This window comes from Alligator sinensis, unplaced genomic scaffold, assembly GCF_000455745.1.
Source record: "Alligator sinensis unplaced genomic scaffold, ASM45574v1 scaffold768_3, whole genome shotgun sequence".
In the NCBI taxonomy this organism is placed as follows: Eukaryota; Metazoa; Chordata; order Crocodylia; family Alligatoridae; genus Alligator; species Alligator sinensis.
The window spans coordinates 2026179-2040597 of NW_005842135.1; the positions used below are offsets into that span (position 1 = coordinate 2026179).

At 44.2% G+C, this 14419-nt stretch overlaps 1 protein-coding gene and 1 long non-coding RNA gene across 13 annotated transcripts in view; one reads left to right on the top strand and one right to left on the bottom strand.

Annotated features, from left to right (window-relative positions):
* Window positions 1-413: 413 nt before the first annotated feature.
* LOC102381143 lies at window positions 414-7518 on the bottom strand. Of its 5 annotated transcripts, none has more exons than XR_003094420.1 (3): window positions 7379-7518; window positions 2931-3017; window positions 414-2495 (listed from the first exon to the last, which is right to left on the bottom strand). It is a non-coding gene; the product is annotated as an uncharacterized LOC102381143 (long non-coding RNA). The 5 variants fall into 5 exon arrangements; XR_324019.3 differs by lacking the exon at window positions 7379-7518 and adding an exon at window positions 4504-4545; XR_324018.3 differs by lacking the exon at window positions 7379-7518 and adding an exon at window positions 4327-4497.
* ACTN1 (actinin alpha 1) overlaps window positions 6797-14419 on the top strand; it is a 136486-nt gene continuing 128863 nt past the window's right edge. For 4 of the 8 annotated variants that reach the window (XM_006025194.3, XM_014520639.2, XM_025205959.1 and 1 more), the window contains exon 1: window positions 6797-7140. In XM_006025194.3, the coding sequence (XP_006025256.1) occupies window positions 7036-7140 (105 nt within the window). In that variant the 5' untranslated portion in view covers window positions 6797-7035. The remainder of the gene's footprint in view (window positions 7141-14419) is intronic. The other 4 variants (XM_006025191.3, XM_006025192.3, XM_025205958.1 and 1 more) reach the window with 1 other exon arrangement.

Sequence of the window (14419 nt, forward strand, 5' to 3'; positions counted from 1 at the left end):
GGAATTAAACCTCCACTTCCCCTCAGGCTACTGAGGGGGTGAGTCTGGCCACACCCTAGCACCCGCTGCTGGAACAGTGAGGGGGATGGGGATGCTTGGCAAGGGCTGTTGCCCCCTTGCCAGGCAGACCCAGCAGCACTCCTGAGCACAGTTTTCCATCCCCATCTTTTTCTCAGCCAGTCAGAGCAGTGCTAGTGCTCTGGCTAGGGAGGAGAGGGGTGGAGCCAACCCTGCTCAGCTGGAACAGACAGCCCAGCCCAGCCCAGCTCAGGGCTGCAGAGCATGCTGGAAGACTCCGATTTAACTTAAACCAGGAAAGGATCTGGGACAGAAGTTGCATAAATTGGTTTGACCCAAATCAGTTAAGTCTGATACTACATTTAGCCAGGTTTATCTTAAACCAGTTTGGGCCATTTTTGGTTTATATGCATTGAACTTATGTTCTGTTACAGGTTTAAACCAGTTTCTGATCGCTTAAACTGGTTTATGTGTAACTTCTGTCCTTACCCATGGGGGGGCAACTTGTATAGTGCCCTCATAGTGAAGGCCGTCTCCTCTGTGCCTTTTTTGGTTGGCTTTATTAGCAAAGGGCTGGCTCTTACTGACACCTTTTTCCCATCTACTCAGAGCAGAGGCTGCTTTCTCTGACCAGAGCTTCTGGCTGGCTCCCTCAACAGTCATTCCCCAAGGCCACATAGCAAAGGAAACAGAAGTGCCATTATCGCATGGCACTTATTTGCACAGAGTTTTTTACCCAGCACCTCTGGCCAGAATCTCTTCCCTTTCATTCTCAGAATGTGCTCTGTGCCTGTGGGCTGCCTCCCTTCTACCCTAGAGGTGCCTGCATTTCTGCGGTGCTGTGTGCATCTACAGTCCAGTGCTGTAGCTTGGAATCCTTTGCTAAGAAAAATTGAGCACATCTTAAATAAATAGGTGAAATTCAAACTATTCTTATTTTAAAGGTAGTTTTATGCACCTGAAACATAGCAGCAGCAAACCTTGCCTGTGAGACAAGTTCTAAAGCCCTCAGACAAAAAGCAAGTGTCATTTCAATAGGGCTCTGTATGACATTATGCATCAACAGAGCTCACCTGCTGTGCAGACAGGGCTTCTTACAGAGGCCTAGGACTGTTCCTAGGAAAGCATGTCCCATGGGAGGGGACAGTGTTCTCCTTGTACACCAAACACTTACAGAAAACAAGGACCAAAATACCCAAATGCCCTTGGGTTTGTTTCCTTCTTTTGTCTACTGCAGCCTGAAGAGCTGGGGCGTGTCCAACTCTTCCCATGGGAGGGCTCTGACTATTGGCAAGAGAAAAATGCTCACTTTGGCCTGAGACCATTTTGCAGCTCAAAAGCCCTGTGTACCCTTGCAGGATGTGACTAATAGCCATGGAAGCCAGGGGCTGTTGCATTCATCTTGTACTGAGACAATGTTGCGCTGTTAAAGCCCTGTTCTAAATGCCTCATTTCTTCCTCCTCCGCCTCCAGTTACAATTCCACCTCCTTTCATAAAACAGGTAGAGCTTGCTTGGGTGGTGAGACCTCCTCTGCTGTATATCGTGTAATACAATGGGTAGGATATAGCAACAAAAAATGGCGTATGAGTACAATATGAAAGCTGGAGGTAGAGAAAGGTCTGTGAGCAGGATCAGATTAAGGCAGGATGCCTCCCATAAGGGTCTGGCAGTGTGAGGAGATGTGACAGCAAGAAGTCTTTGGGGGGAAAAAAAAATCAAGATCCCCTTGTATAGGAACAAGGAATCCAGAGAGACTCTCGGTTGGGGGCAGAGAAAGAGATCACCGGTTGGGGGGCAGAGAAAGAGATCACGGAGTAGGGTTGGGGCTGGGAGGAAGGATCTGCAGTGTTGATGTTTTAAGATCTCAGTGTTTTGGTAAATTTCCTCTGGCTAGTTTTGTGCCCAGCTTCTCTTTCCCAAACACTTTCAAGAATAGATTGTAAAGTGTATTGGGTCTCTGCTGTGTCTTATACTTACACTGCAAGTATTTTTATTATTAAAAGGTGCTTGTTACAGCAACAGCAAAGTCTGTTTTGTGCCAGTCAAAGAGAACTAAACAATGTGAGAATGGGGCATAAGTACTCTTTGAACTTCTACTGTAGTTGACTGTTTTTACACACAAAAATAAATCCAAGACTGCAGATAGCGTCCTCCAGAAGTTTAAACATCAGAGAAGTCCTTTATGTAATTTAGACTCAAACTATGAAGTCTTGGGAGTTTCCTGGAAGATGAATGTCCTTAACTTTTAGTTTCATTGGGAATGCAGGGTTTTTAGCAGTATTTGCAAGGCAGTAATAGGCCCTTAAGCTGTGGGGGTGAGAAGGCAATAAAATGGAGTCTTGAGGCTGCTGGAATATAAAGCAAGGCCTTTTGTCTGAGAACACTACTTATCCTGGAGGAATTTGGTGGGAGTGCTCCTCCTTTTGTTTTCCTAGATCTTTCCGATGCAAACATCCTCAGGTAGGAAATCCCAAGCTGATAAATGAGAAACAATTAAAAAGGAGGTGAACTTTACATAGCTTTTCTTTGTGTTTTAATTCATCACATGATACCACCCAGCTATACCAAAAGTATGCATGATTTCAAAGACAAGTGACCCAACCTGGAGCTCAAGAGATCAAAACAGCTTACATTACCAAACAGGCCTAAAGCTTTTCATAGAAGATACAAAAAGGATTCATTTATTTTCTTCACAACTTTTCTGTTGAAGCCCTGGTGACTTACTTCCTAATTTTTCCTGATTTAAATCCCCCATTTCGTAATTTATGGCTTTAAAAAACAAACAAACAAAAACATCACTACCACTGGGTAGACGTTCCTACAGAGGATGACGTGATAGTGATTTCCCCATATCCATCCCCCGCCCCCTTTTCTTCATGGTATTATAGAGTTCAAGATTTGTTTTATCACCTTTCACTCTGAAGAACTTTCATCAAATTCTAAAAAACGATGGCTCCTTCTGGATGCCTCAGATCTTGGTTGTCCAGCTTGCGACACCTTGAAGAAAGCACCCGCTGATAATGAAGACCCTTTAACATGCATAGAAGATGCCCCATATAAGGCATCCCAAGTTACTGTGGAAACACTGGAGCATCACACATCAAATGCTGCAATGATCTTGCACTCTGCTGAAGTGCAGATGCTTTTGGGGTGCAATGCAATGGTTTCTGTTACAGTGCAGAGAAACTGTCATTATTATTCCTGACTTGCTAAAGTATGGTAGATGCTTTACACCACAGATAAACATTAGAATCCCAAAGACCTTTACAGTCACTCTATCTTGCCGAGCAACTTAAGATGGGAAGAGAAGAAAATGATTGCTTTACCCAATAAACAATTTGGAGAAAATGTATAAGAATCATAATCTTCTGAAGTAGTTAGTTATTTTATCTCAACAGTGGGATTTAGGTTCAGTTCAACATGGTGTTAAGCACTCATGCACTGATCCAGCAAAGCGTGTCTGCACATGTCTAAACTGAAGCCTGAAAATAAGCTGTTGCCTTCAAAGAATTTGAGTACTTAAATCAGTATTTATTACCTGAAGTGTCAAATGTGGTGTGTGGGCTCAAATGTGCCATTAATTAGCTGCCTTTGTTGAGAGACTCTCCAATTTAAATCTACCGCTAAGGGGCTTTGCCAAAACCAGAGATCTATCTTGTTCTATGCATCCTAAGTGCCTATAGCATAGCATGCCATGCCTGCAAGCCAGCTGTCCCCATTTTTGAACAAGTGCATATTAACAAGAAGAATGAAGAATTATTTGCATTTTTCTATCAGCTTTTTATGCTGATTAATCTCAAACATTATACATTAAAGCCTTACAATACCTGTGGGAGCCCAGTGAGCACTGTTACCACCGTTTGACAGCTACAAAAACAAAAATATGAAAGCTTTAAGTGACTTGCCCCCAAAACAAACAAGAAGCCAGTGGCAAGGCCAACTGATTGGGGGAGGGGGGAGGGTGACAGGGAAGGAAATCCAAAATTCCTGGCTCCAAGTCACATACTCCAAGTATCAGATCTTTCTACTGAATCACCATTGCTAATGTAGAAGAAGGTGGCTTCTCTGTTCTGAGCTAGTGAACAAATGATCCAATGTACTGGAGGTCAGGTTTTGTACAGGAAACATTACACTGAAGTCCTCTTGATTGTTTGCCCATAGGCACTGAAGATCCCCTGGTATTTTCCCCTCTATGAGCAGTACTACTTGTGAGAGCATCCTGGACAAATTCAGATTTGGTTAATTACATTCTGCCTCCCTAAAAACTCTCCCTACAGAGCCAGTCAGATATTATACTCATCCCTACTTTGCCTCTTCTCCTCCTGTGTAGCTTTGCACTTTTCAAAGAACTGAAGCATTCCACAGAGAGGTGGAAGTACTATATCTCTATTTGTGGTGCTGTGCAGCAGATTACAGAACTTCTCTCTGCCTTATATTTCCCCCATTTTCAGAAGAGTGGCTAACAACATCCTTTTCCACTTACAGCTCTCAAGCCACTCTGTAAAAGCCAGGTAAGCATTATTGTCCCTGTTTTACAGCTGCCCTAAGTGCAGAGGAATTAACTAATTTGTATGAGCGTCACAAGGATTTAATTAGTAAGATCTGGCTCTCCTCCTCTAGCAATCAGGGGTCTGTTCAGCTGTCTCCTCATAACCAGTCACATTTCAAACCCTCCTGAAAATGGGGCTTTTGAACACTGCCTAGATCAAGACTGTCAGGGTCCCTGACGAGCACATGTTTTAACCCAATCTTGGTACTTCCTTTTAGCTTTGTGGAGGGTTCCATCCTGGCAGGCATAGCTGGCAGGCTCAGAACCATGAGTGAAATATTTGCTATTGCCATGTTTTTCTTTCCATCAGCTTCATGGACAGAGAGCCATGTTGAGTTTTCAAATATCAGCAGTTTCTTAACTCTTCCTGCTCTGGAAAACTCTCTTCCTCAGTGTGCCAAGGTGCAAATCTTCCTGGGTCTAAAGATATTCTAATGCAATATAATAATATTCTTTGGTAGAGAAAGACAGGAATACAAAGAAAATGCTGGGCTCTTGTTAAAAGGAGAACAGTCTAGTTCTTAAAAAGCTGTAACCTCAATCGCTTGAAAGTGCAATGTTTTTCTTTTTGTTTTGTATTTTTAATTTGCAAAGGACAAAATGACACCATGACTGCAATGTTAACTGTGAAGAAACTGTTCCATTCCATAAAAAAAATAACATCCATCTGTAGCATCAAGATGGAACAATCATCCTTCAGTAACCTTGGCTGAATAGCTCCAAAAATATGGGCTTCTACCTACTTGTGTAAGATGGAGAAAGTGCCGTCAGATACAGCAACACCATGATGTTCTTTCTGAACTGCAATTAAGCAAGAGGGGCATATTCATTGGCAGATATTGCCCCTCATCCATACTGAAGGCTCAGTGTGCTGAGCCAGGGCAATAAAGACCTCACTGGGATTCTGCGTGGCTGCAAAGGTCTATCTACGTAGACCTTATTGTAGGATTGGGGTCTTGGGTCTCAATGCAGCAAAAAGTAACTTATGTGCAGTCTGCACTGTTTAAGTGCATAGACTGAGGACTGAAGAGAGGCTATGTACCATCTAAGGTAAAACAAACCTTTAGCAGGTATGAGCGAAGCAATGGATAAGGCTTTGAAGGTGTATCTCAGAAAAACCCATGCACAACAAAGTGAAGACTGCATGTTTTAGCATCAGGGCCTTGTTGACTAATCACTAGGAAGCATTGAACATTTTTTTCCCCTTCAGGTTTTGAAAACCTAATTTCAAATCAACCAAATGGTGGGGTCGGTTGTTCAAATTTCAGGTCAAACCAAAACGAAAGGAGAGCGGGATGGAGTTCCGTAATGGATGCCAGCTGCAACTTTAATTATGCCAAAGCCACAGATTTTCAGACTAAAATACAGGTATTAAAATGAAGAAAGCTTAGAGTACACCTTTAAAAAAAATAAGAAATAAATAAAAATTCCAACAAATTATTTTTTTAACAAATACATTTTCAGCTATTATGTCCCCAACACAGTAGAGGTGTGCCAGGACACAATTCCCCAAAAGTGAAGGTGTCTAGACACCCCATTTAGGTGCTCTCACTTGATAGCAATGGATATGCCCCATCAAGCAAGAGCACAGGTGGGTGCCGATTACACTTCCACTTCTAGGACCTCACTGAGTTCAGCAGACAGTCTAAAAAATGTGCATTAGGCTTGGTGCATCAGGCTTTGCAGGATCTTTAATTCAGCTGCAGGCTTCTTGAAAATATGTTCTTTCAGCTGGCAGCCGCACAGGATCATCATCATGGTAACACAGGGACAGAAAAGGGAGGTGTTGCTCTATGTTGAACCTGCCCAGGCTGCTTCCATCCCCAGCTGCAGAGCTTGCTTAGCAAAACAGGGGAGAGAGAGAGATGCTCCTGCTCGCACCCAGGGGCAACTCGACTGGCTCCGGGGCTGCTGCACTGTACAACAGGTAGCTGGCTGGGCTCACAGAGGTGGCTCTACCTGCTCAAAGCGACTGAGGCTCCTCTGCCCCCTCCCCAGGCTCAGAGGAGACGTCACCACACGGAGTGCCTCCAGCAACTTAAACTCACATGTCACATGAGCCAGGGGGGAGTGAGAGGGGGAGTCTTAAATCAACCTATATCAGCTGCTGAGAAGCCCTGAGTGACACAAGGGGGCCTCAATGAGAGTGACGGGAGCCAGGGAACATGAAGTTTTGGCAACTCACACAGCCAATGAGAGGAAGCAGGAGGCAGGGCTGTTTCTCGCTCCCTCTCTCTCTCTCTTTTTTTTTCTCTTCTGTGTGTGCAAAGATTAGGTTGAGATCCGGTGAGTGGGAGCTGCTGCCTGCTCTCTCTCCCTCTCTTTCTCTGCTGTAGCTGGGCTTCAGCAAGGAGCTCCCCAGCCAGCCTCGGGCGAGCCCGACCCCGGCACCAGCCCGCAGAAGAAGGGGAGGCGAAGGCAGAGCAGACCAAAGGACCCCCACCCCGCACCCCGGCAGTGGCAATCATGGATCATTATGATTCGCAGCAAACCAATGACTATATGCAGCCAGAGGACGACTGGGACAGGGATCTGCTTTTGGATCCAGCCTGGGAAAAGCAGCAGAGGAAGGTAAGTGCCTTCCCCTCCTCTCCGTGAACACGCGCAGGAAAGCATCCTAGGGAGATCCGAGAGCAGGGGGTGGGGGCTGCGGTAGGTCCATTAGCCCGGAGTGTTGGGTTACAGGCAGCGTGCGCGCCTGTGGTTACAGGCACCTAGCGGGGGTGTGCATTAGGCATCTAGTGGCGGTGGGGGGGAGGTTGCAGGCATCTCGTATGTGGGGGAGGGGGAATCACTTCGTAGGACTTACCAGAGACTAGTTGTGTATTGGGAATCTGCGTGGTTCCCTTTGCAGAGTGCCCCCCCTCCTTTTAACCCGGGCTGGGGATAGTGGAGGGCAGGGAGCTGCGGTGGCTGATGGCGGGACACTGCTGCTGGCAGCTGGATCCCCTGCATCGCCCTCTTGTTATATTGCTTTAAATAATGTAGGGAGGAGGGGAGATCCACCTCATTACAGATTTGTATATGCGTAACCTCTCCTCCCTCTGTTGCTTTCTCCTATGGCGAGAGATTACGATGAACACTAGGGCTGTCCTAGCCTTGCACAAGACCTGATGGGATTCAGAGATCTAATAATGGAGCAAGTAACCTGCAGAGAGGGCAGGCTAGTTGCTCCATTATTAGATCTCTGATTAGATCCCTTCCCCCAGCTGTTTTAATTAATTCTGGAGCAGAGTTTTTAATTAATTAATTTTTTTAAAGCACCCTCTGGTTGTTCTAGAGGCCCGGTGGAAATAGCTTTTGGTTTTGTTGGGCGATGGTAAAGGAAAGGTGTGGGTCATGCTGGGTGTAAGTCTGAGCTACGTGGTTGTCTTTGCTACCTGCTGATCTCCTGGGTAGAGTGCTTGGAGAGCTAGCAATGGAAGGGGCTGCATTAGAGCGTGGGGTGATTGCTATCAGTTATTAAGAGAGGGTGGCTGGAGGGTGTCCCCTGAGTAGGATGCGATGGGGAGGAGACGGCTGAAGAAATGGAACCTGCTTGATTGCCCAGTTTCCTAGATCAGAAGTTCCTTCCCTCCTCACCTGCAGCAATAGATGCTTTCCCTGTCAAGTGCCACAAGCCATGCAGCCAGGATCTGCAGCTTCCCCCCAACCTCCTTGGCATTTTGCAGTGCATTGTACAAAACCACCCCTTCCAAGAAGCAGTTTTTCTTTGAATGTTGGAGTGATTGCTATTTCCGACAGCCCCTCTGAAAGCTGCCAAAGACCTGATCCAGGCCTCTGGAGCTGGGTGTGCCCTAGGGGAAGGGTGGATTGACATTGTTCAGGTACATTGTGTGTGTGTGTTGCAACAGAGTGTCAGGTCAACTGCAAAGAGCCCCAAAGCAGGGCAATGCACAAAGGCAGGATGCCTCCGCAAGGGCACAAAGACTGATCAAAGAAGAAATTAGACAGGACTGGATTAAGTTGGCATAGAAAGTTACCCAGGGCTGCTTGCTCTCTTCTACAGCTGTGACGATCCCCTTAGGTTAAACATTTCTTCCCAGTGTACTGGGAAACAGGAGAACTGCAGTGAACTTGGAGATCAGGTTGACTGAATAGCAATCAGTTACCTGTACGCTACCTCCCTGCGTTCCCACCAGTTATAGTCCCCAGTCACTTCCCAGTTGCGTTTTGATTGCAGGCGGGATGATAGCTGAGTTCTCATTTGACTGGTGTGGTTTAGGGCTGGGCTTGTGCAAAGCAAAACTCATGTCCAAAAATGGTAACATTCATCCCTTTTTTTTAAACTTAAAGGGGGGGGAGGAGGGTTAGGAGGAGTTCTAGCTGCTTCTTTTCATTTTTTGAAGCCAAAGGCATCCTGTATTAGATCACCCTGGAATCCTAATCCCTGAAACATTTCCCTTTTAGTCGCATTGTCAGACAATAAAGGAGAATTAAAAAAAAAACAAAAACTTTGGCAGGGCACCTCCTAGAAATGTGGCAGCCGTGAACTCACTGGAGTGAATTACTTGATCAGTTTACCCTTGTATCACATATTCCCTCTGCTTGAATTCTGAACAGAAAAAATGTATCTTCTCTACAGGTAGCAAGTATAGAGTTTGGAGACTGGAGGTGATAGAACTGGCTTTTTTCTTTTATATTGTTTATGGTTGGGCTGTCTACGGGCAGCTGAGAGTAACTGGGAAAGGAGTGTTTACCAGGTAAAGGACCTTTCATCTTTCCCTCTTCCTCCCCCTCCACCTGAAAAAGTCTTACAGGTACTTTAATGTATAGTTTACCAAAATGGTGAGTTTGAGAAACACTTCCACTAAAGATGTGTTAATTAGAGGGAATAGCTATGGAACTTCTGTCAATGGCTTTCTAAAAGCTACAGGGAGAAGATAAAAAGCTTGAGAAATAAAGCATACAAACAAAGGTACCTATTTGAGAACAGAGATGATAGCCTAAGAGTTTACATGTCAACAAAGGGGAAAGAAGAGGGAATTTAATTTGCAAACCACAGGGCAGGGAACAATTATCCCAAGGATCAACCTGTAGTAGTTGGGCAAGGGGTTGTTTTTTTTTCATCTTACCACTCATACCCTTCAGGAACTGTCTGGACTGCTGTCCAGAGCTTAATTCTCATGTGTATTTGGCTGATGAATTTGGAAAGTTACAACATGGCCTAGTGAAGCCCAACAATCCTCTTTACAGAGCAAAAGGAGCAGTATCACTTGTAGGCTACTTCTCCAAAGGAACAGGCAGATTTTAATTTTCTTATGATATGAGGTACATCAGAGGACAGCATTTAGAGTGACTGAATATGTAATGCAGCACTGTGGCTGGTTTGCAAGTAGTGATTGAATCTAGTACTTCTGTATCTTAAAAACAGTTTTCTTATGTAAAATGAAAGGGTAGTGTTTTTATCTCAAGAATGACACTCATTGATCTATGTGATCTGACCACTAGAAGGAGACAGAGAGCTACACTGCCAACTTTGATACACTTGAGAAACAAGGAGGGAATGTGAACCAAGGCATTAGTTAGTGCATGTAGTTTAAAATAATCCATTGAAGTGGACCTGGAGCCAATGAACTTTAAATATTGGTGTTATTCTTGTTCCTATTAAGATGGAAGGGCTGTGAATATTTGTGTATCCCTTTCTTTAGGGAAGTGAGGGGATGTGACACTTCCCCCCCTCTGGATGTTACCCAAAGAAAGGTATCCTATTCTCAAGTGGATGTAGGATCCCCCATCTCCCTCTGAGCCACCAAGCTACTGCACTTGTGATATCTGACCCAGGTGGAAGAGGTGGTTGACCTCCGAAGTCCCTTCCACAAGTTAAGCTCCGCCTACGTGAATCACCAGCATTAGTCTGTTCACAGCAGTATGAGCAGATGTTCAAATATCATCTTGCATGGTGCCTCCTTTACTTCAGTGAGGTTTGAATATTCCCATGGACTATTTGGCTTGCCTCCTTCATTGGGGGCTGCTGGGGTTGGAGAAGTAGTGGTATCTCCAAGCACTACCAACTTGTTGCACAAAAATGAGAAATGGAGCAAGTGACCTCATGTCTTCCTCTTCTTAAAAAAGGAAGGAAATAAGTAACAATGTTGATAATGAAATGATCATCACTGGGCATCTACATTAACATCCCACTGAGATGAGTAGAACCATAAACCCCACTCTGAGCTGTTTTTTTTTTTCTAGGCTTTCTACAGAGATGCCTCTGAATCTGTTCTGCTTGGCTTACATTTTTTTAGGGTTTCCTCCCCACACAACCACAACAGCTAGAGGCTTACTTTTTAATGTCTGTCTGTATTTAATGTAAAAGAAAGATGAGATTCTGGGCCAAAAATGATTGCTTTAGAGAAGTGCCAGGATGGTGAATGGATATATACCAGTTATTTCTGAGCTCTGTGTGTACATAATATTTTTTTTTGTACAAGGGTGTTTCAGAAAGCAATGGTGATTTTGAAATAAAACCATTTATGTGCACTACACAGCAGCAGAGGACACTGACAGTAGTACTGTCAAATGCACCCATCATTTACAACTATATAGAGAAGTGTTGCAGTTGAGATAAAAAACATTTTATGTGCAATTTCAGAATTACTGTTCCTTGTACAAGGGTGTTTCAGAAAGTATATATGTATTTTCTATAATCAGTTTTACAACATGGTCTTTCTGTTTCAGTTTTCTATAGGGAATGGTTCTGTCATCTTTTTCCCTCCGTTTGTTGGTAGTGCAAGGGAAAATATGCTGCTATCTTAACACTTCAAAGCAGGAGGCCCAGTGTGTTGCTGTGTACAGCTCAGGGGCTCTGCTTTAGTAGTAAAAAATAGTAGACACTTGCATTAAAGTTGCTGTATTGTAAGAGATTTCTGCCACCACTTGGCAGCCAGTGAAAAACATGGGCATGTCTACACATGCTTTCTGTGGGATGCCACAGCTCCTTTAATAACTGGTGCACTCTGCACCCTATCTGCAGAGCTGGTAGCAGTGCGTAGGTGTGCATGTACTTTGATGGCTTTCTAGTAGCAATGTCTGTGTGCCAATAGAAGGCTCAGAAGATAGATGTGACCTAAGTTGAATCACTCTCTTAAATACCCTTCTTTCCTCTTCAGGACTGTGCTAAGTGGGGTGATGATGTTACCAGGGTGAAATGCAGAAGCCTCTGACACTGCTTAGGAAAATCAGCTTTTCCCGTTCCAGTCACATAGCATTTCCATAAGAGACTTTTTGGGGTGTTGGTTCGTCCCTCAAAAGGGTCTTTAAGCCGCTTTAAAGAGCTGATCTTGGTATTTATTTTCACTTAAGGGAGCAGGAGAGTAATGAACAGAACTAATTCTGCTAAATCTAACTTTTAATAAGATTCTGCACAGGCCTTTGTGCAGCAGCAGAAGGTCTCTCTGGGATATTAAAGCATTTTCCTTGCAATATCAAACTCATCTCTGTACTTTCTTCCTCCTGAAATATCGTGAGCCTTTTCTTTCCTCTCTTCTTTTATATCCAAGAAAAGAGAACCAGGCCTCTGCAAAATAACATAGCCAAGCTGTAACAGGTACTTACTGCTGTTTTTCATTGTTCTAAAATGAAACTTGCTGAAAGCTACTGCCAGAAAAAATTTCACCTGAAATACTTTCATCTGCAGGCTAATAGGAAGCCTGTCTACTCTTGCTTGTGCCTGTGAATGTTCTTCTGTGAGCATTTACTAGCTGAAGACACTGTAGGGCTGAAATAAGATTGACAAAAGCTACTTGGAAAGAACCGGCAGCCCAAAAGCATTTCCATATCTTAATTCGAGAAGACTGGAGGCCTTGATCAAGCCCCACTGTCCATGAAGAGACTGCCATTGTCCTTGGGAGCTAGAGTGGGTCTTGCATGGGTGCACTCCTTGGAGGTTGACAAGCTTGGGCTTGGTTGGATCAATTGAGGAAGCACAGTCTAGAGTTAAAGAAGACAAAATCCCAGCATGAGCCTCATGATATCAAAGCTGCTTTCCCTCTCCCCAGCCACCTGATGAAGTTAACACCAGCACTATTGTGCAAAGCCAGTGATTATTATTTTATTTGATTTGGGGGCGGGGGGGCACATTCCTCAGTCTGGAATGCCCTGGATAGGACTTCTGGAGGTGCTGAACACTTGGCACATCTGAAAATCACTTTTGATTTCTCAGATTGTGCACTCTAAGTTCCAAGACTGTTCTTTATTCATATTTGAAAAATATCCAAGACTGGGGAGCTGGGAAACAAACTCAGATCTCCAGATCCCTGGCCCTGCACACTAACTGCAATGCTATGCTGTTTCTGAATAGACAATTGCCATCTTGACAAAACTCTGTAGAGAAGGATGAAGAATCCATTCTTGGAGTGAGCAAGGGGGAGAAAAAATATAACAGCCCTGCCTACTATATACACTGAAAGGGATTATAGCAACTGTTTTATAGAAGCTGATTAACTTAGGTGATTCATGCACTTTTTTTTTAAAATGTGGCAATAAATTGCACCTCTTGGATGAGAGCTCTTAACTGTTCATTTTTATGGTGCTAACGTATTAATGACAGCAGTGGCTAAACTGTACTGAACGCTTTTCCTGTTTCTATATTTTAGGTAAATATTTACCAACTACAGTATCTATAAGATGATTTAAATGCCTACAAATATCTCTGAGAAATGGCACTATCTCAGTGACTTCATCCTCTGAATCTGTCTAGTCAGCCCTGTGAAATGTGCCATATGAAAAGATGCTTGTGAAAGTGAATGGTGGCTGGTGGATCCAGAAAGCTGTGCAATTACTGATTTCTAGGTCTCAAAGTTCAGTGTAGTCCATTTGGATCTAGCTCACCAGCTTCTATTACGGGTCACATTGTAATGATTGAGATGTTGCCAAACTGCACCTAAATTGGATGTGGCCTAGGTCTCTGGGTAGAATTAACAACTAATGATGTACCCTGCATGTGCCCTTCTGGCAGTACATTTATGAGGAGTGGGATGAGGCTGACGATTCTTCTTGTCTATACACATTGCTCTTGCAGTTCCCTTTCCTCTTGGCTTAAACCTGGCGTGACACTGCCTTCTAAGTTGTGGCTGTCCATTCGGGTACCCAACTTTGTAGAAAGCTGTAAAGGGAATGGCTCCCAAGTAGCCACTATACAAGTGTGATTCTGTTTTCCTGAATTCCAGCAACAAGTTAACCTCTTTTCGGTTGTTTCCTGACAATAATCTCTTTCACAGAAATGATAGTTTTCCATTGTGATTGAACAGCAGCACAATGTTGTGTCCTTGGGCTTCAGAAATTCAGCTAAGTGATACCACATAATCAACAGATCAGATACAGGCCTTGTCTATACTCACCTGTCTCTCTTCTGCCAGAAGTTCTAGCACCAGACAGCAGCTACCACCGCACATCCATGTGATTGTGGCAGATAGTCCACCAGGGCATGAAATGCACCTTGGATGGCACCATTTGCTGAAGGGTATGCAACAGCTGGCAGAAGATGTGAGGGCATCTATCCACAGGTGGTAATCCTCTGCAGGCAAAAGGAGGATTTTGCCTCAACAGGAACTCTGGGTGTGAACATGGTTAGTTTTGTCGACTAATTCTCAGCTCTGCTGGTCAAACCTTGTAGTGTAGCCTAAGCCTACCATGAGTAGGGAGCGCATACGTTACTTTGTGCTGCTTGCCATTTGCACTTGGATTCTTTATTGGTATTAAGTGTGCATGTACGCATGCACACACACACAGAGCAGTTCATTCTCTGCCCACTTTGCATGCATAGAACTGAATTGTCTCCACACCTACTTCTGTCGTTTATGTAACAACTGCTGAAAAATTGCAGGAGAGATGCATTGCATTGATTCTCCTC